The sequence below is a fragment of the Centruroides sculpturatus genome, unplaced genomic scaffold (genome assembly GCF_000671375.1).
Source record: "Centruroides sculpturatus isolate CEXI.00-Female unplaced genomic scaffold, Cexi_2.0 scaffold489, whole genome shotgun sequence".
NCBI classification, from domain to species: Eukaryota; Metazoa; Arthropoda; class Arachnida; order Scorpiones; family Buthidae; genus Centruroides; species Centruroides sculpturatus.
The window spans coordinates 144,440-168,765 of record NW_019384739.1 but is presented as its reverse complement, the minus strand read 5'-3'; the positions used below and the strand labels follow the sequence as shown (position 1 = coordinate 168,765).

The 24,326-nt window shown below is 40.9% G+C and overlaps 1 protein-coding gene across 1 annotated transcript in view; it reads left to right on the top strand.

The window, feature by feature from the left end:
• LOC111628336 (igLON family member 5-like) overlaps positions 1-23,963 on the top strand; it is a 29,407-nt gene extending 5,444 nt beyond the window's left edge. The window contains exons 2-10 of the mRNA XM_023372099.1: positions 14,285-14,419; positions 15,003-15,203; positions 15,272-15,393; positions 15,646-15,793; positions 17,274-17,549; positions 19,029-19,156; positions 19,232-19,427; positions 21,311-21,388; positions 23,502-23,963. Of these exons, the coding sequence (XP_023227867.1) occupies positions 14,285-14,419; positions 15,003-15,203; positions 15,272-15,393; positions 15,646-15,793; positions 17,274-17,549; positions 19,029-19,156; positions 19,232-19,427; positions 21,311-21,388; positions 23,502-23,611 (1,394 nt within the window). The 3' untranslated portion in view covers positions 23,612-23,963. The remainder of the gene's footprint in view (positions 1-14,284; positions 14,420-15,002; positions 15,204-15,271; positions 15,394-15,645; positions 15,794-17,273; positions 17,550-19,028; positions 19,157-19,231; positions 19,428-21,310; positions 21,389-23,501) is intronic.
• Positions 23,964-24,326: the final 363 nt, after the last annotated feature.

The window sequence follows — 24,326 nt, the reverse complement described above, 5'->3', positions numbered from 1 at the left end:
GTCTTTCGAGTGTTTAACAGTGTTAAAGCCACGACGTTTTATGATTGAAAATTGACGATATAAAATAATTGGATGCTTTGGCAATGAAAATATATTGATACTATCGATGTAAATTTTAATTACCGGCTGTTATAACAGAGAAAGTGTGGCGATCCGACAAAAAATGACTCTCCAGATGTTTACATTTTTGAATTAGGACACCTCGAAACGTCGCGAAATGCAAAAAGATTCGGGGGTTATTTCTGTATGCGTGAATGTTAGTGTGTGTGTGTGGCACGATTTTGTTTACCCCGTTTGTTTGAAGCTTTAACTCCCGTGCTTTATGTCAAAAATTTCTGAAGTTTGCGGAGAGGTTTGTTTATTAGGAAATCAATTAAATTAAATTTCGGCACATGAAAATCTATTACTTCTGACAAGATTTTCCTTCCGTCCATGCGGTCCACGCCTTATCCGAGCCAGTTAAGGCGTAGGTATATCGTTCTGGAATATCCGGGATCGAGTCGCCAGGAATGTTTTGGATACGGAGGACCTCGTCTCTCACCATCTGGGTCTTTCCTCGGACCGATTATGGGTACGGCGTACCCAAAAATCGACCGTTTAACCTGGCAGCAAACTAGTCCGTGAGGTTGCTTTTGACTTGACAGAGACGATTTTTATGGTCAGGTGACTATTTTCCTTCGCTCGTGTGGCCATGTCGCACCGAGACAGGGTGCGTAGAGATTAGGAGACATTCGTGTGATTAACTTAATGCTACGGGTATTCGCTTCTGCAAAATAAGTATGTTCCATTATATATTTTGTTTTGATTTGAAACAACAGACATTTCTATCATCGTGATTAATTAGACATTCGACTTCTTTAATAGTTTTACCCATTTTCATAACTTTATCATATCTAATAATTTTGTTTTCAACAAAATTAAACAGGTCATCTAAAATAGTGTGAATTTTAAACATGTAATTTTTGCATTATCTTTTGTAAATATAATGTTTGTTTTCTTAATATTGTATTGTAAGGTATTATTAATTACAGTTAAACCATTTATAAAAGGTGCTTTGTTTTCACTTAAATCAATCAAACATATAAATACTGTATTTCTCTTATTTAAATCCATTCTTTATCAAAATAATTCTTATAGACTATTAATAGCTACAAATGTCTTCTGTTGTTTCTATGTAGCTCTTATTTGACTCCAAGCTTAATTAAAGAGTTTTTTCCATATTCTCTTCTTGAACATACCAAATACTATTTCTTGCTATACTGAATCAAGTAAAATTCTATAGCACACTTTATCTGGTGTTAAAGTTAATAAATTAGTTAAAAAATAGTTTGTCTTTATCTCGATTAAATTTCTATGGCTATTTAATTGTATCAGAGGATAATAAGCTATGGTTTTCCTAATTATATTGTAATACATATGTAATAAAACAGAACAGTAAAATGCAAATTTATTTACTTCTTTTATCATTACCTATTTATTAAACAGATATATTATACAAGAACTTATGTACAATTATTTGTGGCATTGTTTGCATCTCAATAACACATCTTCAAAAACGTTAATGAAGTTTGTTTTCCCTCCTCTGTTATTAATTAAAACAAAATGTAAACATTGTGCGAATGAAGTAGCGATAATTATTTATGCCTGGTGCACCGAACTATTATGTTTTAACTGTTTTTATGATAAATACCACCCAAAATGTTTCATATTCTTGTGATCAGTACAGTAATTGTAAGTACAGTATTTATTGCATGCATATTTTTTGTGCCGAATCATTGAATTCCTTGGCGTTTTTGCATAGGTATTAATTTAATAGTTCTAGAAAAACTTTGTCATACATATGAAATTGTTAGAATTTGAACAATATTTATTCATAAATGTCGCTAATATTATATACAGTCGACCCTCCCTATAACGCGGTAGATACGTTCCACTTTATAAGAATTTCACGTTGTAGGAATCCTTAAATACATGAGCCAATCACAGCCCGGCACGCGTGCAGTTTACGGACTACGGCTGTTTGAAAGGTTTTCTTCCATAAAATTAATCGATTCTAAACTAATTTGACTCAACATTTCCAAAACACGTATAATTTTTTAGGAATAATCCGTATAAACTATGCTATAAATAAAAAATTGTAGGATTACTTACCGAGTGTGCACCGTTCCACCATGCCATTGCTTAAGCTTGTTTTCGTCGCGGAGCAGCGCACCAAACGGCGGCCGCGTTTTCTGATAAGTTATTTTTTCTGCGAAAAATTCGTTGGACTTTGGAGACATCATTAATAGAAATAATTTTTATGGCCGTTGAATAAGTAATTTTTTTTTTCACAAGAAATGTATAAAATTATAGTACTGTATTAGACTTACAGTACCTAATTTATATACTGTACAGACGATAGTAAACTCAACTTACCCACCTAAACTCTCCATAGCGTGTAAGTAGTTCGGCCGCTCGTCCACTATTGGTCCAGATTCGACCAATCCTGTCGCGACACGAGCCGGCGACGACGTTTTACCGCATTTTACGAGTCTCTTTTAGCGTCTTTATACAAATACGGTCGCAATTTTTTCGCCGCGATATACGAATTCGCATTATATGAACCCGCGTTATAGGGGGGTCGACCGTAATTCTATTAACTGTCACATTCATTATTTTAGAGTTTAAATTGATTCGACGGTTTGATTTTGCTCACAATTTGTGTTTGTTTTTAAATATTTTTGGACGTTTTCGTAATGAATAAGAAAAAAGAATAATAGTATATTATGCAATTACGAGGTAGTTTATATTATAGGTGATTATGGCATGAATGGAATTTCCATGAATGCCATAATCGCTAATTATAAACGAAATTTCACAAGGTATTTTGTGGACAGACTACACCTATAACACTATACTTATGGAAATCAAAATTACGTATAAACACAGTGTTTGTGGCATAAGTGCCATAAAATTTTTATGACAGGGCTTTATGGCACAGATACAATAAACACTATGTTTATACATGACTTTGAGTTCCTTTAGGAGTAGTCAACCACAGAAAAATTACAGTTAAACCTATCAATACGTTAATATTATCATGGGATGTCTTCGGGATTACTGACAACCCTCTTTTTGAGTCGGGAAGAAAAGAGTTGACGAATTTAATTAGGAAAATGTAAAGAAATGTTAAACTAATAAGTAAGTGTAAGGATAATTAGTGTTATACAAAGGAGAGTTAGGGGTTTAGTTAAAAGAGGTCCTCTTTTCGCCCTCTGGGCTCTAAGAGGGCCTCTTTTAGCAAGTCCATTATGAGTTCGGCCAGGCCCACAATAGGGCGGCCGGATGGTGAGGGACAGGGCCCGACGTATCCGGACGGACCATCCCCGGAAAATTGTGAACGTGTCCAGATTGGATTCCGGGTTCTCCAGAGAGGTAGGCTGCCACTTCGACCACTCGGCTATCCGGCCGTCAGAAAAGTAACGAATTTGGAGTTTATCAACATTTAATTTTAAGCTCGTATCTATTCTTCACCGAAAAAGGAGCTATGACATACGTAATTCACAATTCGTATTGCGTGTTAATGAGATAGAACGTAATTAAAGTTAAGCCGGACAAGGTTAGGAACAGATTACGGATAGGGGATTAAAAGTCCAGTTGAAGATTCAGTTCTTGGAATTTAGACACGGGTTGTTAGAGGAAAGAGAGGAAACTTGACTTCGGGATGAGTTATAAATAAAAATTCCAGTTACTTAGAGTCTGGAGTTATTGCTAAAACTGGCGGAAGTTTTCCTGTTAGTTCGGGTACAACCTACCCGGGACGTTTTCTCCCACCTGTGGCTTATTTGAGAAAAAAGCAGAGGAAATTCAGAAGTGGCATAGTACGAAATTAATAGCGAGCGACGGAAGAAGGTGAAGTGCCGGGTACGGGCACGAAAATAAAACATTCATTTCGATCGGTTATTTTATAAACGAAGTGCCGGAAACCGCTCTGATCTTAATGAAAACGGCCTCGGCGCCATTTTTATCCCGGGTGCGAACGAGGAAATCGTAGCGCCAATTATTTCCAACGAAAGAGTAATTAATAAGCATATTTTCCTTCCAGAGCGTTAGGCGACCTCGCTTAATAATTCCTGTGCTATTTGTCGAAAATTTCTGAAATTCTTCACGGAGGTTTGTTTATTAGTGGATCGATGCTATTAATTTTTGGTGGTTAAAGCACGAGGGGGTGAGGCGATAATGAGGGTCGTGTGTATCTCCAGTAGGGTCAGACTTAATGACGATTTTACTCGTTATTAGCATTTAGAATCTCTTATGAAATTCGTCACTACACTCCAGCTTTTCGCCATTTTGTAATAATTAGCGCCGTAGTAAGTTTATGTAACAGAATGTGGAAAGGACGACACGCGGGCAATTGTATTTATTATAATTAAATGTAAAGTTTATAAATTATTTTTTAAACAAAATGTCGTAACAGCAACCGTGGTGGGAATTTTTTAAACGGGTTAAATTCTTTCTCCATTGTTTTTTTAGTACAAGTAATTAAAAAGAATGCGAATTTTCCCGTTAATGTTAAAAACTTAAATAAACTGTGCGCTGGCCGAAGACGAAAGCCAACAGCAATGGACCCGTTCAGGGGAAAAATGTGGCCAATCCTCCGCTCTTCTTTCGACGGTAATTCTTGTAATCTCGGCTTCCCAATTAGCCACTTTGGAAATATCTGGCTGTCCCTTACAGGGAAGATTTCCACTCTTTTCTTATTCTGGTAAAATGATAAGTTGAAAATGGTTGACGAAGGAAAACGGTGGGGTCGGGAACGTACGATACGAAGAATCAAAACCCGTTATAAGTTTCCCGACGTAATTTACAGTGGCAAAAATATGGGGGAAGAAGTACCGTACGTCTCTTCCCGCCGGAGACGTACTGTAAGCCAACGGAAGGCGACGTGGAGGTCGGCAGACTCTGTTAAGGTCTTAACAGTGTCATTCACATTTATAATTGTACCCAATTAAGAATGTTCGCTTCTCTGTCATTTATCCCGTCTGCTGTTCCGCACCCATCTCGCGTCTTTTGCTTATCTGCAGGAAATCTAAACAATCTAACATCCGAAGAATTACTTTTACAATTTGGTGCCACACAATAACACATTCTTTCTCTTTTTGAGCACTTGAATATAACCAACTCACACGGGAACCTCGAATAGGGTATTCGTTTCGGAGGCTCAGAATTAACCGTACCTGTCAAAGAGTTGACGACGACTTCCGTTATAGGACTGAGTGACGACTGTAACCATCGGAGGAACGGGTGACGACTAGTTGAGTCGGGGAGGAATGAGCGACGACTGCCCCATTCGGGCGTCAGTTCTGATATTAAAACGGTTAACACACGGCCGGGAGGTCAAAGGATCGCTGGAAAGCGTCGTTTTCGCCGCCGAGAACATGCAAACTTAGAAGTTCTCAGGTAGTAAAGAATAATCAACAATATTAGTTGTCAAAATAGGTATGACGAAATCGAAAAAAGACCTCTCAAGTCCGGGCTCACATTACACCATGAAGGCAGCATGCAACAAACGTGAAATTTGTATGAAAGGTACTGCATACGTACAAGGGCGTCGCAAGCCAATGGGCCAGGGGGAAAAGATGATATAAATTGATAGAGGATATGAATTGTATGTAGGTAAAATAAAAACGATTCATAAAGTTTTTATCATTTACTATGTACAGGAGAAGAAATATCTTAATTAAAACATTTTTTTTAAACTTACAATAAGCCTAAGAAGATTATTTTAATTAAAACTTAGCATTGAAATAATTTTTTCGAATTTCTAGGAGAAGGGCAGCTGCCCCTTCTGCCCCACCTTGGCGACGACCTTGCATACGTACTGTACAGTACATACTTGGACATGAAATGAATTAGCATTTCAATGCATGCTTGCAAAGCAGGTAGGAGTAAGATCACCTAGAGTCCTAGACTGTATAGAAGGGAAGATCGTAAAGCTGGTTTCTCATGTGGAAATCGCATTTGCATGTTGATTGCTTGGGTAGAGGTTTCGTTATGCCTAGTGGAAGAAAGATGAATGCCAATGTCTATCAAAACTTATCAGAGTTTGATCATGGTAGAATTGTAGCCTACTGCGGTTTATCGTTTTGCGCTATTGCTGCTTGCGTTGGTCGTGATCCCATGACTCTCACGAGAATATGGACTGGATGGGTCCAGGAGAGCCATACAGAACGCTGTGCGGGATCTCAGCGGCCCCTGGTCACTATCGCCCGAGAGGACAGACATCACGTCCGCATGGTTTTGCGGGATCGTACGTACTGTACAGCCACGTCATATTCCCTGAGTCAGGAACTTGGGACGTTTTCAGAACAACAAATGTCTGCGCAGACAGTACGACGGCATCTGTAGCACCACGGATTATCAGCATGGCGATTATTGCTGAGGCTTTCCTCGATGCTGCTGCAGAGACAGGCGCGCCTACAATGATAAGTTCAACGACGAATATGGATGCAGGAGTGGCATCACGTCGTTATTTCAGATGAAGCCCGGTTTTGCACACAGCATCATGATGGCCGTATCCGAGTATGGAGGAATCGAGGTGAACAATCATTGCCAGTTTGTATTCGTCACGGTGATGAGGGTCCAGCACCTGAAGGGATGGTATGGGGGTGCCATTGAGTACACGCCTGGTCACTTCTTCTTCGCATAGCCGGTAATTTGGACAGCCGCCATTATATTTCTCACGTGTTAAGATCCGTCGTTGTGCCCTACATTTGAGGCCTCCATCACGCTAACTTTTAAAAAGACAATGGTTGAGCGCATGTTGCCCATGCTGTCCTGACCATCCTGAATACAGAGGGTAATCGACTGCTGTCCTGGCCAGCACGTTCTCCAGATGTGTGGTCAATGGTTGCCGAGAAACTGGCACACCATCACTCACCAGCCAGTACAATAGATGAACTTTGGTATAGAGTTGAATGGACTGCTGTAACCGAACTTGCCATCCAAACTCTGTTCAACTCGATGCCCGGTTGAAATGCAGTTGTCATTGCTGCCAGGGGTGGCTGCTCTAGGTACTGATTTCTGCATGCTCTGTAGGTTAAAATTACCTGTCAATTTAATTATGTCTTCCTCCCATTATACTATAAATTCCTACTGTCCTTTTTCCGTCCGTCCGTCCGTCTGTCTTTCTTTAATCTCGAGAACGGAGTTAGATGAAATCCGAGACCAGTTATGGAAAACCATAGAGGCAGTAGGCCCGATTAATTATATAATTGACTATACATAAACTTCGAATGCAAAGCGGAAGTCATATTATTTCAATTGAAAAATTTCCCCCGAAAGGTGTTAGATAGATGACTGGCACGACACTATTGTTAAAGGAAAAGCTTGATGTACGGGGGAAATGCTAATTTGAGGTGGAGAGTATATATTTTAAATTAAATAAATTAAAAATATAATTAAAAATTGCGGCCTAGCATTGTGACCATGTCAAAATAAATATAAATAAATAATATGACCATACAATACATAGCATACAAACAACATATAGGGAACATTTCCCTGTACGTTGCTTTTTTAATTTCGGGTGTTATGATCGGCGAAGACCTTCACGCTGCTAGAGGTGAGTTAACAGATAAAAACTCAGATATTTTTTATGCCTTCCAATAGAGAGAGGCATTACATAAATTGTTTATGTTTTTATAATCCATTATTTCAAGATATTTGTGTAATTAACAGATAAATGTGTATTTTATGATAATCAACGAGGTTTTGAACGACGGTTGTTCGAACAGCTTGCAAATCGGTGGCGAATTCAACTTCATAAAGAGCTTCGCTAACGGCTAAAATTATTCACTTCTACGTCACGTGCGGGCTTCATTTTTGACAAGTGAAAAATTGTTTTGTAAACATTTATGCCGTTCTTAGCAACATCTATTGGAGCTTGGGAACAAATTGAAAGTAAAAAGAAACATTCAAAAACATCCTCTACCTCCACCCCCTCTTTTTCACAAAAAAATCATTGCGTTTCCCTCAATTTAATTTCACAAATACTGTCTTTATAATTTATTTAATGGCTTACAAAAACGATATATCTTATTAAATAAAGTATATTGTTCGCCGGGGCTCGAATCTCTTTCAGACGTTTCGGAAAGAGTGTGGATGGATTTTTAGCATTCTAGCCGCGCCCACCGTCATAGTTCAAATGCTATCGTCCGGCGTGACGTTTACCACCACGTGGCTCGACGGCCTTTCCATCGGCCTAATTTTTATCCTTCCGCTCTTCGCCGGGGCGGAAGTCGAAAATTTTCCACTCGGTATTCCGTCGATTCGGACGACAAAGACGACGTCATTTTGTCGTTTCTTCTTCCGTTTCCGCACGTGAGTACTAGGCTTTGGGTCGGTCTGGCACCCGCGCGGAAAGAGAACGATGTCGTTCCGACGATCACCCGCTCCTTCCGTTCGTCTTCTTTGTTGCCAATTTTTCCCCAAACGTAGGGGAGACCGGGGCAAGATCGGCATGTTAAGCTTTACTTAAATTTTGTGTAATAAATACTGCTGTAAACTGAAAAGAAAGCTTTGCATATTGTCTATTGGAATGTTACCTTACTATAGAACTGGTTAAAATCAGTTTGGAAATAAAAATAATTAAAATAATTACAACTTTACAAGAAGAGAGAAATTGACGAAGTTGCCCCGGGTATAGGGGCAACAGTAATGGGGCAAGATAGGCACGTATATAAAATTATGTTATTAACAATGTATAAGTTGGAATTCACTATTAAAACAAAGAAATACAAATCCAACACCCATTTAATATTATTACAACGAAATGCAAGTTCAAAGACATATATACATGAATAACAAATGCAAACATGTTTTCATTTATCATCTGTTTGATTTTTATCCTTTGCTTCTAATGTGGCTTTATGTTGCCGATCTTACCCCGCTAGTCATGATTTCGAAACATTAAGTACAACCCTGAGAACAGAATGCCAAGCCACGATCTGGCCACGTGAATAAGTTGAAGTTACATCCTTCTAACAGGAAAAGTAACTTTCGTTATCATGGAATTATAACAAAACCTGCCAATTCAATATAAATGGAAAAAAAAATATTATATGGAATTGAACGAAAATGAAAATTTGCTTGATAATTCAACTACGCTTGTTGGAGAACAATAAAAACACTACAGTCAACAAGCCACCAATAAAACTCAACTGCCTAACCTATAACCAAAGTCTCCTTTTAATTTGTTTTTAAAAAAAAGCGCTTGACAAACTTGCCCCGCATGCCGAAGTTGCCCCGGTCTCCCCTAAATAGTGGCGATGATACGAGAGGAAATTTCTTTTGTTTGGGGAATTCTCTTTCCGACTTCCGCAGGGGATAAGAATAGCGCCCGTACACGGGACTCGCGCCAAAATATTTCGACGCTTTTTCCCTGGACGTGTCAGGTGGTCGGGCGGCTGGCATAAGCGCACAAATCCTTTTCTGGCAAATTATTCTCCTCCCGCAATTAAAGTTTCCGCGCTTCTTCCGTCGGGGGTCGACCAAAACTTTCCTTTTTGTAAACTTTTATTTTGTCTAAGGCCAGGCCCGGGGGCAGCCGATTTAAGGGAAACCGGACCCTTTTCGGGTGTTACTAACGTCTCGAAAACTCCCCCGTCAGCTACCTGTGTTATCCACACGGCCGCCGCGAGGCGAATTTTTACTTTTGGCCCGCTCCCGCTTCCACTCGTCACTCCACGTCCCAGCATCTGAGGGTGAACGTATTTGCATCTGACTTTAGTGGTCGCGACTTTCCTTTTAACCGTCTGCAAATTAAAAACAAACGCTCTTTTCCCCATTCCATTGTAATCATCGTTTAGTAATTACAATCGACTTTATAATTATCCTTTAATGACGGAAATAAAATATTTCTTCCGTTCCCCGTTTTAATCCACTGGACTTTGATCATCGTCAGTCCGGGTGGGCGTGACACCCCGTATCTACCACCCGGTCTACCTTTAACTCCAAAATTTAATACGGCGCAATCCTGTTAACTCGAGTTTGTGGGGGGGGACTTCTTACTCTGAGTTAAAACGTTTCGAGTTACGGAGGATGGGCTAAAAATAAAGATTTTGGGCATCGACTTATCGGTGACCGATAATAAACTATCTATGCGATGTTTGAGCGTGTCTTATTACGTACAATCGTCGTGTCAATCGCGTGGTATTGTTTACAAACTCGAAAACGTTTAACCCAATGGGTAAATAAGCTAGGGGAAAATGAAATAAAACACAAAAAATGTTCGAAAAAAGCGGGTTTGAATGGCATTTACAGTATTTAGGTCACCCACGCTGCTGGCAGCCATCACCCCCCGCCCGCCGTCACACGACACGATGTTTTATTTTAGTCGTACGTGGTTCCCGAGTGTTATAGAAAGTTTCTGATTGGTTTATTCGCTCGATTAGAGATTCCTACCGGGGTACACGCTTCATTGTTTAGGCATACGCGAATAAACTAATAATGACAGAATATTCGCATTCCGCATTGAGAACTTTGACGACGTCGCGGCACTCCACGCTAGTTTATGTAAAAATATTACATTTTTACTGTATTTATCTGCGAACTTCCTTCAAAGTTTTTCCATTACAACGCTGTATAACAGACCAAGGAGTCATTGTTCGAAGAATATGAGAAATATAGCTTAGGAAAGTGAACTGCCAAGGGGTGCGCCAGTCAAAGAAGGTTGGGAACAGCTACGGTAGATGGACGTTAATTATTTTATTTAAATGAAAATTAAAATATCAGAGAGTTTGTAAAAGTACCGAATCAAAACCCCGTTATAGTTAAACAGTTTGGTTGAACGTGTAAATCCTTCTGCTAGACGATGGGGAAAGAAAATGGCTTAGTAAACGCCAATTCGAGATAACCAGATTCTACTGTATATTGTATTTTGGGTGGTAAATTTAATAAGGTAAAGTTTAAACACTTTGCATTTATATTCTAAGGTAACAAAATAAACTAACCGATGAAGGATATAGGCCTACTGTATATATCCGAAATATATAGTATATATTGCTTTAATAAAACGAGTTGCTTATCTTTCCAGGCAATATTTCGGGGCCCTATCTGTTACGATATTTTATTAAGAAGAATTTTCTACATTTTTAACTATTATAAAATGGCAAAAACTTAATTTTGAAGGCAGGGATGGATTTTTTAAACAATTGTAAATGCTAATATCGAGTAATAATAATGCTAATATCGTAAAGTTAGACCCTACTCGCGATACGGAACGATCCCCTTCGCCTCCCCAACTCCTCGACCTTTAACCACCAAAATTTAATAGCATCGATCCTCCTAATATATAAATCTCCTAGCGAAATTACAGAAAATTTTGACAAAAACCAGAGGAGTTAAGCTTCAAAGGTGGTGAACAAAATCGTCCTTCCCGAGTACACTAATTTCTATACATATGGGAAAAATCCCGAATTTTTTCCTCGACGTTTCAAGGTCCCTCGAGTCCAAAAATGTGAAAATCTTGGGGGGGGGGTCAGGTTTTTGATCGACGTCATTTTCTCTGTTATATATAAAAGCCGGAAAAGTAAAAATCTCGAGTTAAATAACTACGATTTGTTAACACCTTTTGGAATGTTAGTAAATTAGTAGCTATTTAGAATATTATAAAATAAAATTCATTGGAATATTTGGCTAGAAAAGCCAAAAAACATGTGGCAAGTCATAAAAGATGTGGCGTATATTCCGTGGAAAACATATTGTTTAAATCCGCAGATTCGTAGTTTAAATTTGCCGGCTATTTAACGCGCATTTCTGTGTTTGGGGTTCGGCCACAGCCCACCCCATCCGCGTATTAACGGGCGGTAACAATTTCTTTACAACAAACGGTTGCAATTTAGTAAGGGGTCGGGACGATCGTAGTGTTTCGTAGTGTTAATTTTCCGAGTCCGGTGGCGAAGAGTAGCGGCGTCTTCCCCAATCCCGGCGCAAGTCGAAATTATTCGGTATAATAACGCCGAAACAGCTCGGACGACGGTCACCGCCAGGTAGAAGGGGTGCAAAATTAATTCGTTGTTTAGCCCTAATAAAAAAAAAATAGACTTTTCTCGTACCGCCCACTGTCCGTACAGCTTTATTACTTATAACCAAAGCCTTTAGAACAGCTAGTAACTCAAGTTTTCAAGTACTGGCTAAGAAACCACCGATTGATTTGAGTATTTTACAGAGGAGAAAACTTTTAAGACTTAAATGGGGCAAACCAGTTCAGACTAGGACACGCTTAATAACAACTAATGATGTAGAATGGGATGTTCCTTTTTGTGATACTCCTTCTTTTGATAATTTTATAATTGGATTATCTACTTTTATCCAACAGACTCAACTCCATATATTCACTGACGGTTCGAAAATTAACGATTCGATTGGCTGTAGTTTTGCAGTATACAACAGCAATAATCACGAATTATATAATCAAATTTTTCGTTTGGATAACTACTGTACCGTATTTCAAGCTGAATTAATTGCAATTAAAGTGTGTGTTCATTGGGTCCATGCAAATTATATAAATACAACTACTCATATTTATAAGGATTCATTGTCAGCTAACAGCCTGATCAACAGCACAAAGTTGCATCCAATAGCAGAAGACATTGGCAACCTAATAAGGCACTCTAATTCTAACTTTATTATTACTTGGGTTAGAGCCCATCAGGGGCTAATTGATAATGAAAGGGCTGATGAACTGGCCAAGTTGGCAGCTACTGATAACTCTATTCCTATTATCTATAATAAATTAAGTCAGGGCTCTGTGAAAAGAATTCTTTGGGAGGATACTCTCAATACTTGGCAAATGATTTGGGACTCCAATAGCGAGCACATCACACACGAATTTATACCAAATCTACAACAATTTTTCAAAATTTGGTGGTTTGAACCTGACTATTTCAGTACCCAGATACTTACAAATCATGGTAAATTTGCATCTTATCTTAATAGATTTACTAATAGGCCCACAAATTACTGCCCCACATGCCTTGTTATTGATGGTTGTAGGCACTATTTCTTTGATTGTGTTAACTTCGAACATAAAAGATTGGAACTTCAGCTTCTTTTAAATGAAAAAATATTAATTGGCCCTGTCAATTAAATGATATTCGGTTGAATATTGACGTTTTTAAAGCCTTTAAAGGTATGGCCAAAAGTATTAATCAATTTATCCATCATTACATTTATAACTAATGATAGGAATAGGTTAATTAATTTTCTTTGTATTTCATGGAGTTCTATATTTCTTAATATATGCAATTGTATCTTTGGGACGTTCTTTCTTTTAGTTTATTTTAATACATCTGTGAATTCTCGATGGTAACACTATTGCTTATATGTTGGAATGGTCTGTCTTGCATTCAGGGGCAACATCCCTGAACACTTTTAGTCTGTTTTGTCTGTCTGTTGCACACCCTACATTTAGCATTATATATATTGGCTATCTGTATTAACATAAATATTTTGATTAAGAATCGCAAATGCTGTCCAATTCAATAAAGAAGTGTAGTGTTCGGCGTTCTCATACTGGATTTGCCCACACTGGGTCTACTTGAGTTCATTCTACCATGATGTGCTTTCACCTATTCTACAAGAAAAAAAGTTTTTTACATCATACACCTGTGCTTAGTGTCATTCCAAGTATTTGTGTTGTGCCTGTCATATAGTGTTATTTCATTTGTGCATTATAGGCACAATCTGTTTAGTGCATGGTCGGTGAAGCTCCCTGGAACTTTACAGGGAACGCTCACTTTAATAACTTCCTAAATATGCACTGTGCACAGTTTTCGTCATGTTATTACACAATTGGGACCAAATATGACTCTGCCATTCTAGTCGATATTCCACAGCTACATGATTCTACATTCCTGTGGTTCAATCATCAACTAATTTTCCCGGTACTTTCGTCGGATGATAATTTCGGTGATAATTTTCCTGCTACCAAACATTCAACGCTATTTTTTTTTAAATGTCGACTTAATATAGACAGAGGACAGTTGTGTCTTTTTATGTATCTTGTATCTTGTAAATGTGTAATTTATGTGTTTGTAAACTTTTCCTGGTAATGCTCTACAGCGAGGCCAGGAAATGTACAGTACATAATATTGTACCTAATAAATTAAAATGAATGAATGAATGTCCGTCCGTCCGTTACCTCCGAAAACGGAGAACGCGGGCCCAACGCGGAGAACCTTTCCGCGAATTTATCATTTCTGGCCTATCCTCTTTTTCCCTGACAAAGGATTTTTTCTTTCAGCCGGAGGAACGGCGGCGCCGGAGACCACCGAGGAGGTGCCTTCCACCCACACGCCGCACGTGCTGTCCGCTTCCAAGACGGTGGTGGTCAGGAGGGGCGAAGAGGCCGTCTTCGACTGCGAGGTGGACGAACTGGGTGAGTGTGTTCCTGGCCTAAGAAATGTTTGTAAACGTCTCTTAGCCATTTTCTCCTTGCCGAACGGCGATTCGGTCGATTATTAAAAGAATATCGACGCGAATTATTCCGCGCGGTCTTATCGAATACGCCAAAACTCGTCGCGCGCATTTCTAAAAGGGCTGCGAGGCGAAATTCTCATGGCCGAATGCGTCCGTCCCTCCCACCGGTACGTTTCTCGCTTTTCCAAACGTCTCTGGTCTTCCCCATTGCTTTTAATTATACCACGGAACCGTGGGAGAAGAAAATCCGGCGCCCTCGGCCGTCCTCCCGTCTCTTCCACCTCGGAGCTTCTTCTTACTTCGACTTTCTACTGTCGCCCGCCCAGCCGACGTTTCGGTGTTCTTTCCCGATAAACTACGCGGCGGCCGCTAGAAACTTTGGCTCTGTCCGACGTTCTTAGGCGTAAAATGCGTGGACGAGGTGCCGGCGGGTGATTCCGACGTCGACGCGTACTCTTCCCGGGCAGAGGAAGGGCGCGGTGCCCGGTTTCCGCGCCCTTCCTCCGCGCAGGGAACGGCGGCTAACAATGGACTGTCGACAGGAGGATTCGCCAAGGTGTGGAAAAAGGACGGCGTGCTCTACTTTACCAACGACTTCGACTTCGTCCGAGATCCACGCGTCCGACTGAACGAAGACGGATCCCTGCGCGTCCTGGAGATCCGACCCGGAGATGCCGGCGAGTACGTCTGCCAGATCAGCACCGAGAGACCCCTGGAACTGCGTCACCGCCTGGTGGTCATCGGTAGGTGCGCTTTTTTCCTCCCTCCGCCGCCGCCGCCGCCGTCGTCCGCTGACTCTGCCTCTTTTCAGTGCCCCCTAGCGTGGAACCCGTGCCCGGAAGCGGAAGACTGACCGTCGGTCTGGGACAGAACTTCACCGTCGGATGTCGGGCCGAAGGATCTCCCGGTCCCACCGTCACCTGGACCCGCCAAGTGAGTAACCACTTCCGTTTAACTTTTCCAGCGCCAATTCCATCGGCCTTTGTTCCCCATTTCTTGGAAATAATTCCGTCACCGCGGTCGTCAGACGACTCGTCCCTACCTTTTTTTACAACACGGATCTTCGTCCCCATTGGCCGATTACGATTTACCGGACCGACGACCGCGGATAAGTGGAAAGGGCGCTTCTTTTCGTAATTGTGTAGACCGAAGGCGGAAAATTAATCGGGGTTTGTCTGTTGGCAGAACGAGAATGGAGAGAAACAAGAGGCGGGAGAAGGAACCGTGCTGCAGGTGTCGTCGGCGAAAGAGAAGGACTCCGGAGAGTATCGCTGCAGCGTCAGTAACGGATACGATCCAGCGGTGGAGGCTTCCATTCTAGTCGACGTGGTCTGTAAGTATCCTCTTTTGTTAAAGGCGGACGGACTCCTTTGACCGTCTCGGAAAATTAGGGGCTTTCGATTTCGTTTATATTCATTTTAATTGTCCAATCACCGAGGACTATTTGGACCTCGGAGAGAAGCAACGAGCATCTTCCTTGTTCATCTTTCCTTGTTGAATCGATATCAACCTTACTATCCTCCAGAACTTCCTTCAAAAATGAAAGTCCTCGTGACTAAAACAATTGTTTTTTTTTTTTTTTGTTAAAATTATCAAATTTTACATCAATTTAGACAAAAAGTACCTCCCCAGATTTCGCATAACGAATCGAGGCTATTAAATTTTCGTGGTTAAAGGTCAAAGAGTGTTGGGTGGTGTGTTCCTATCTCTAGTGGTGTCGTGGCACGTATACCTTAAAGTAAGGGTTTTCCGTTTTATTATAAATATATAACCTATATTAATTATTATAAAATATTTATTAACTATCTATTATAAATATATATATATATTTTTAATTATTAAAAAAGTAATTAATTACATAAAAATGACGTTTTAATACAATGTCAACAGACGGATTTTATAAATTTAAAATATTGATTATAATGCAACCAAATTACTCCTTTTAATTATCATTATTGAAATTTTATATTACACTACTATATAATTGAAAATGATGGTAATTTCTTCCCGTTATCCTTAATCTCCCGTTCGAATGCAATTGGAATATCGATCTATTAATATGGAAAGAAGAAAGGAAGAAGATTTGCAAACTTTGGCCCGGGAATTTCGATTTAAAGACAGGGAAAATGTTTAAATTGTCTTCGATCGTCTATTGAGCTTCGAAAAACCTCTTGGTGGTTGTAAAGTACCATAGAAGCCCGATTACTCGGGCTACTTTTATTACATCGCTATTTCTTCCCTTACGTTTTCTCGAGGGGGAGAGATTCTTCGTTTCGGATTTTACCGAGAAGAAATGCCAAAAATAACACAATACGTAACCCGCGAAGCCGACGAAAAGTTTAGGAAGACGAAACATAAGTGGTAAATTTTAATACGGGTCTAGACGACGACGTTATTTTAAAGTGAGGGAAGCGGCGTAACGCTTTTAGAGAGAGGGAGACGAAAAGGGTGGACGGCAGAAAATCACTCCTTTCGTCGTTTAACAATTAAGGAAGAGGCTTCTTCCGGGTTAGATAGGCGGGTCCGAAACCGGACGCTAGTAAACCCAGGGGGATGATAAGAAGCCAGGGATCGGCGTTGCGGTCTCGACCGACGGTCCTTTCGGCCATTAAAACAGGGTGCGAAGAAATGCTGCCTTAGGACACGAAGAACAACGGACGGTAAGGATAGAGCGCGAGGAGAATTTGAAGGTTTTCCTAAGAATATTTCCAAGCTTCTGTCACACCGAGGAAAAGGAGTAAGGGGTGCGGGATATAAGTTTGTCGAGCCGAAGGGCCACGGTAAAAGTTTGGTTAAGAAAGTTTGCGTTTCAGATCGGCCGGTGGTAACAGCGGCGGAGAAAGTGGTGTACACGGGAAGAGGAGCCACCGCCCTACTTTCCTGTTTCGCCTACGGAAAGCCTCTTCCCTCAGTGGTGTGGCTGGGCCCCGACGGAACGGCGGTCCGTCCGTCGGACCGTCACCAGCCGGAATCTTCGACAGGCATCCATAGACTGCTGATACGGAGGATACGAGACGAAGACTTGGGAGAGTACGTCTGTCGGGCGGACAATCCGCAAGGAACGGCCCGAGTCAACATCGAACTCAGCGGTAAGAATCCGACGGGAGAGGCGGCTCTTTCGCTTCCTCTTCCGGCTCTCGGCCTCACCTGCTGGCGAGTTCTTTCCGACCCTTTTCCCGCCGCGGAACGTCTTTTAAATTTCGGTAAAATTAACGTTTACTTTTTCCGAAACGGAAACGTAAAAGGTGCCGAGCGCTACGTACGGTACGGCGGTGCCCGGACGTAATTTCTCTTCCGTCCTCACCGTCGTTGGAGGAAACGCGCGAGAAATTCCCCTAGCATTTCCGCCTCCCGCGCTGGGTCCGGTGTCCTCCTTTTTCGTCTACCGTGCGGACGGCCGACCTTTCCTTTCTTCTGCCGGAGGGTGCTGCCGACGTCTCACTTTTTCCATTCGTCGGGAGAAGGACGCGCCACCCGCTGAGGGTTCGGGCGATCGGAAACAATAAAAGAAAAAGTCGCGGAAACTGGCCGGCGGCAACGCTGCACCCTGTCCGTAAACCCGGTTTTTGCTTTTATATTTCTCTGTTTTCACTAATTATTGGGAAAAATGTTGGTTTCGCCTTCGCTATCTTATAGAATTGTAATGGAATATACCCGACCGCGCCCACCTACGTAACACGGGTTTCGTAACCTTTTCTGGAATTCAGCTTTAAAGGCTTTTAAACCGCGTTTTCCCGTAACTTGGACGCGCGACGACACCTTTCTCTACCTTCGTAGCCCCTAAAAACCGTTTGCCCCTATAATCCCTATTGGGCATTCCGCTTAAATCTGCGCGTCTTAATTAAGGCCCACACGTTTTAAATTAATTAACGCGTGGACGGTGCCAGTGTCGGTAAGCGTAGCGCCATCGCGCCACCGTAGGCGGCCGCGGAAACCGGTCCACCCGCTCTTCTTGTGTCTGTGTTACGTGCATCTTGTATTTAATAAACTACCGATGCAAGCGCCCTATGATCTTATCGTCACCCTGCCCCCCTTTTCATCACTTGCCTTCTTCTCTCTTCCTCTTCTTTCACCATCTTTTCAACCCCTTCATTCAACTAGTAGTAGTTCTTTTCCTTTCCCTCCTCGCTGCCGTTTTCTCGTAATTTCTCCCCCCACCTCGTTTGCCCTAACGCCGTCCGTGGGGCCCGTGTCCGTCGTCGAGTAAAAGTGCGACTTTCTTCTGCTGTACTCCCGAATTAGGAAGAATCGCGGGTAGACCGAAGGTGTCGAGCGCGGTGCAGCCGGCCGGTCTGGAGCGATCTTCTCCCCTTTCCCGTTCCGACCGGAAGTCGTCACCGCCCGATTCTTACCAAAAATTACGTACACCGCCCGTGATATGTTTAATTTTTGGTAATGGTGGCGGGGATGGACGAACGGAGAACTCTATTTTCCGCGGGAACGAGGGAGAGTTGTCACCCCGCGGGTGGTTTAGGATCGAGGATTCCGAAACCGAAGCCGAGAGGAAATTTCTCTATATTCCCGTGTCTGTTTCTCGTTCGACTTGTAACGGGGAACGAACCTTTTAGGACTCGCCAGCCCCGCCGAGTTTCGGAAAGACTCTTTGGACCCCGGGGAGGATGCCTATACTCTCCGATGGAGCGTCAAGTCGCACGGTCAAGTGTTGGAGTTTCTCTTGAAGTTCAGACCAATAAACGTTAGTAAGGGAAAGGTAGGCTTCCGTGGCAAACTCGTTTCTTTGACTACACTACCGTCGTTCTTTCTTTTCAAGAGGAGTGACGTCGGGCCGGACGAATGGACCAACGTACGGGTTCCTGCCGAACGCGGTCGCGGTCTAGTGTGGAGCCACGGTTACCGAATCACCGGTCTTCGGCCCGGGACCGTTTACCAGGCAGTGGTACTGGCCAGGAACGAATTTGGATGGAACAGACCCTCGCCTCCCTTTTCCTTCTCTACCACGGGTGCCAGTAAGTAAGATTCTGCTGCCGTTTCCTCTTTCTTCGCAGCTCGCCGTTTCTGCCCTTTGCTTTCTTCTTCCGTTTATCTGCTCATGGCTTTGACCCGGATGTTGGCAAATACAGACAGAAAAAAAGACTCTGGCATTAATGTGGAACTTAAAAATAGATTGGAAAGAAGGGCAAACCGAGATACCGTTCGATTTCGACTCCCGATATCGCCAATCTTCTGTTTCTACATCACTTAACATTGTGGATGATTTGTCGGGTATGTCTTCGTGCAGACCATTATTTTATCGCCCGTGGAAATTCACCGGTATACCTGTAAAACGGGTATCGTGCTAAGTTAATTGGTCGACGTAACAAAATACCACAGAAACAAACACTACTACGGTGTAAATCTGAATAAGCCGTGTAAGTAATCTTCGGTAACATTCTGACATTAGTTTTTCCGGTAAGGACTTCCGTAGATCGCAGGGTACGGGTGTTTCTTAGACGAAACGACGAAGCGGGTTGACTCCATCTGCTCAAACTATTTGGTGGGTAAACAGGGAGAAACTTTACTTTTGAGTATCTTTTTGTAAATTGGAAGTTTCACTTTGTGCATAAAACCACTGAGAAAATGCAGATCGGTATTCCGTCAGAGGTGCGGAACCAATGAAATGTAGAGAGAAAAATATTAAGATGTCCAGTCTGAAGTCCACGTGATACATGACACCCCAAGACATTTGTGTTGTTACATAACTCGAGACTAGACATTTGGGTTGGGGTTGAGGTAGTCCTACATCGATTGGTGTTCTTGTCTGTTTCCCCTATCCAAAGGACAGATGCTTGGATCTTAAAACATCTTTTTCCGTCTAAATGCCCCCATTGAAATACAAACTTCTATTCTGTTCCTTGCCTGAAACGATTTCGCTTTTCTCTTACGCAATCGACATCCTGGAAGGTTTTGGCCTTTGCATTGCTGGGAGTATCGTTATGTTTACCGATGTGTACCGAGTATTAGTCAGTCCATGAAAATGCCTAAAAAATTTGGAATTCGCTTCTAAAGAATTTGGAAGCGAACGTCTATTCTTCCTCCACCTCGTTGTCTTTTCTGGTGCATGAAACTGGGAAATTTGGTAAACTGTTTAGAGTTAAAATATGTTTGTAACTGGGATTTTTGGAGGTTTTGAATGTTGAACACGTGATAGACATAGACAAAAGGCCTTTTTAGTGCCCCATAACATGTTTTAACAAAAATGAAAAGTGTATATATAATAAACTGTACTGTATAGTATTATTTTATATATCCAAAGTCAGAATATTACAATTCATGCTATTTTCGAAAGCGTGATAGTCCATCAAATTGGTTCACGTATTGGTATTTCTAATAGTTTTCAATTCTTCTTACCCGTCGGTGGCCATAGAGAATGCTTTTTGGGAATTCCCACAATAGGACAAGCCGGATAATGATAGACAAGGTCTAATGTATTCGAGAAAGATTACTATTGAACAGCTCCAGATCCCAAGTAACGAGTAAGACTCGAAACTCAGTACTTTCGGTGGTAGAATGATCTCTTTCGGATACCAGTTAGAATCTCTAATTGACTACTTTATTTAGGCGCAATCTCTAATGCTTTGGTTGCAGCCGAACACTTGCCACGTAAAATCGGACTTTTATTCGACATTAGACAACGCCATTAAGTTATTACACAAATATGTTTTCGTACTCTTCTACGAGGAGAGTGTTTTGTTTGTAACTCACTTACTTTCCTTTTCCCTTATCCAACTTGTGTTCTCGGACAGAAACAGAACCGACCAATTCGCTTCTGCTTCCCTCTGCGTAAAATTCCGTCGTGAAAAAAAAAAGTAAAAAAAAAAAGAAGCTGTAATTAAAACAGTTTTATTTGCAGCGGCGGAAGAAGTGGACGATGATCGACTTACAAAAATGGAAGAGAAAGAAACGGATGGAGTGTTTCCTGTAAAATACGGTAAGAAGGAATTCTTGTTACTTAAATTGTTGCACTTTTCTAATAAATTTTACGGATGAATTGACCTTTCTGCACTCGTACTCAACTTTCTCTCCTTCTAAGACACTTCCACCAAATCTACTTAGGCATTTTTATTATTTACACTATACATTGTACTATATTTTAATGAAATTATTATTAATTAACCACTTGGATACATCGGTAATGAATATCAAAGAATAGATTATCGTCTTAAAAAGTAAATATCAGTTTGGAGAAAGTTCTTAATACGAATAAGATAAAAATAAGTAAAACAATATGGTCTTGTTTTATGCTGGGAACTCTTATTAACAGAAATTCTGGGCAATTTCGTTCTCTACGCGGAGTGTTGTTGCCTAGAAATTAAACCCATTACATTTAACAGAAGTCCGATCAACGGGCTGGCCACGTGGGGTTTTCTTTATTTGTCTAACACCTAAACAGGAGCCAATTTTTATTTAAATTCCTCTCTTGGCAGTTATGCTTCTGTTCCTTTGTCGACCAAACCAATTAACAACAAAACGTTAAAATTAATTTAAAATATTTTACTTATATTTTTATCACAAACAATTACATTTAAGTCTGACGTTTCCGAATATACAGAGTAAAATTTCGTTTATCATATCAAGTAAACTATTCGAGAAACATACGCGCAAACTAGCGTGTACCACGGAGAGTGGCATTCGATACATTTCCCATTTGTTTTTTTTTTTCATTGAATAATCATCTTTTTCCTAACTTGGAAATCAGAGTCATCCCTGTTCTGCCCAAGCACCACAAGGAAAACGTTTGCTTTATTATCATCAATCATTAAGACATAATACATACATCAAACAGATACATAGGAAACAAATAAGTATAATAACAGATTTTGCATAAATATCGCGACAACTCGTGACCCATTATAGGGGAGCAGCGCGTCCCTCGAGCTCTCACGCAAGGACCTTTCGCGCGAAGGCGTTAAGTTCTTTTCGAATGTCCTTGTTTCTTATTAGATGATAAAGATCAGTGCTAGATGTGTTGTGATCCCGCTGAGCCAGAATATAAAGTTCCATTCTTTCTCTTTCAAATATGGTACATTCGGTAAAGACACGTTCGAAAGTTTGGTTCTCATCACCACACTCACAGTTTTAGTTTTGTGCTCTTGCTATTTTATTGAGGTAGTCCTTAGTATTGCAGTGGCCTGAGTAGACTTGGCTTCTTATAAAGTGAGTTGACAACTTGTGCCTGTTGCTACTCTGGCCGGTGCGTTAAAGATGCGCGTGCACTATTTCCACTTCAATAGCATGGGGAAGCCATATCCGGCGATTATCCGGCACTACTACAAAATATATCAACTCTTTTCCTACTTTTATGCTTATCTCTTCCATTTTAATAGTTGGGGTCCTCTTATAAAGGTTCGGAGTATTCCCTGCAAAAAGACGACTACCTTTGTATATCAACCAATAAACTGTCATATTATTTAGAGCCGAATGTATATATTCTAAACTTTAAATCTTAGGCTGAAAGACGTCATAGGAACAACATGATTATATATTATCATTTATTATACTTGAATTTTAACTTTATTTTATACCGAAATAACAAAACACTCTATCGTCTTTCACTTACACAATTGGTATGTTATTGCGCTATTTTGTCTTGTAATCGCGCAATATGTTTTTATATTTTAGAAAATACAAGGGAAGCGGCTGTTCCGCAGCTTCCATGGACGGCACGCCGCTGGAGGAGAGTATATATTTTAAATTAAATAAATTAAAATAAAAATATGATTAAAAATTGCAGCCAAGCATTGCGACGATGTCACAATAAATATTTGTTCTTTTGATATTAGGTTCTCATCAGTCGTATTAATCATAGGTTGTATATTGGAGAATTAGGTCTAAATCGTAATATACAGTGAAACCTTCTTCTAGCGGACACCTGTACTTAACGACCAAAATGTTCCTTAAGAATAGGAATGTTAGGCAAATACTGCTTTTTTTTCAGAAAATGAAAACATTTCCTATTTGTCTAAAATACAGCATTAAGGTTCCGTCGACTCTTATATCAATTACGGTTTTATAACGTCAATAATAAACTTTTTGTCTTACAGAGGTAACAATGGCCCCCGAGAGTAGCACAGACGAAGACGGAGCTGCCGGCCTTCGAGAGTTCTTTCCTAGTGCCTTACTCATCTGCTGTCTTCTGCCGCTTCTCCGATAGAAGAGTTTTCTGCCCGGTTCTCCTTTCCTCCCTAAGGACAACATGCCGGTGGCGATTTTCTTCCCGGTTCCTTTTTTTCCCGCTGTACCCAGTTCCGCGACCGTGTCTTACCTGGCCTCCACCTCGACGTGCCAAAAGGAGAGGACGGTGCTCATTGTGGTTAGACTGTTGATGTTTCGCGTGTAGTTCGGGAGGAGGCGGGCTCCTTTTGAACTTCATTCTGCACGTAGGCAGATCTGACCGTTGTCGTCTCCCGCCATCAAACGGCCCGCCTCCTCTCGTTCTTATATTCGATAATAAAGGAATTTTCCTTCATTGGAATTCTCTTTATGCAGTCCTATTGACTCAAAAACAAAAAAGAATTTCATGTCTTTTGTCCATGTGAAAGAATTACTCGAATAGGAAACGCCCCGCACATTCTTTTAAAAGTTCTTTTCCATAAAAAATACAACCTACAAGCCAAATATTTTTCGTAACCTCTTCCCATTTCAACTACGACATTTATTTTTATTTCCGAAAAATGGCGACCAAACAAAATGTTAGGACAGACAATTCGATTACACTGATTTCCTTCAGCAGCTTGCTTTTATTTCCATGGATTCTTATTTTAATAACAAGTAAACGTTTCTCGTTTGCATATGCTTTGGAGGTAGGATGGCAGATGCATAATTATTAAAAACAAGTCCTGTATCTTAATACAGGACAAACGGTTAAC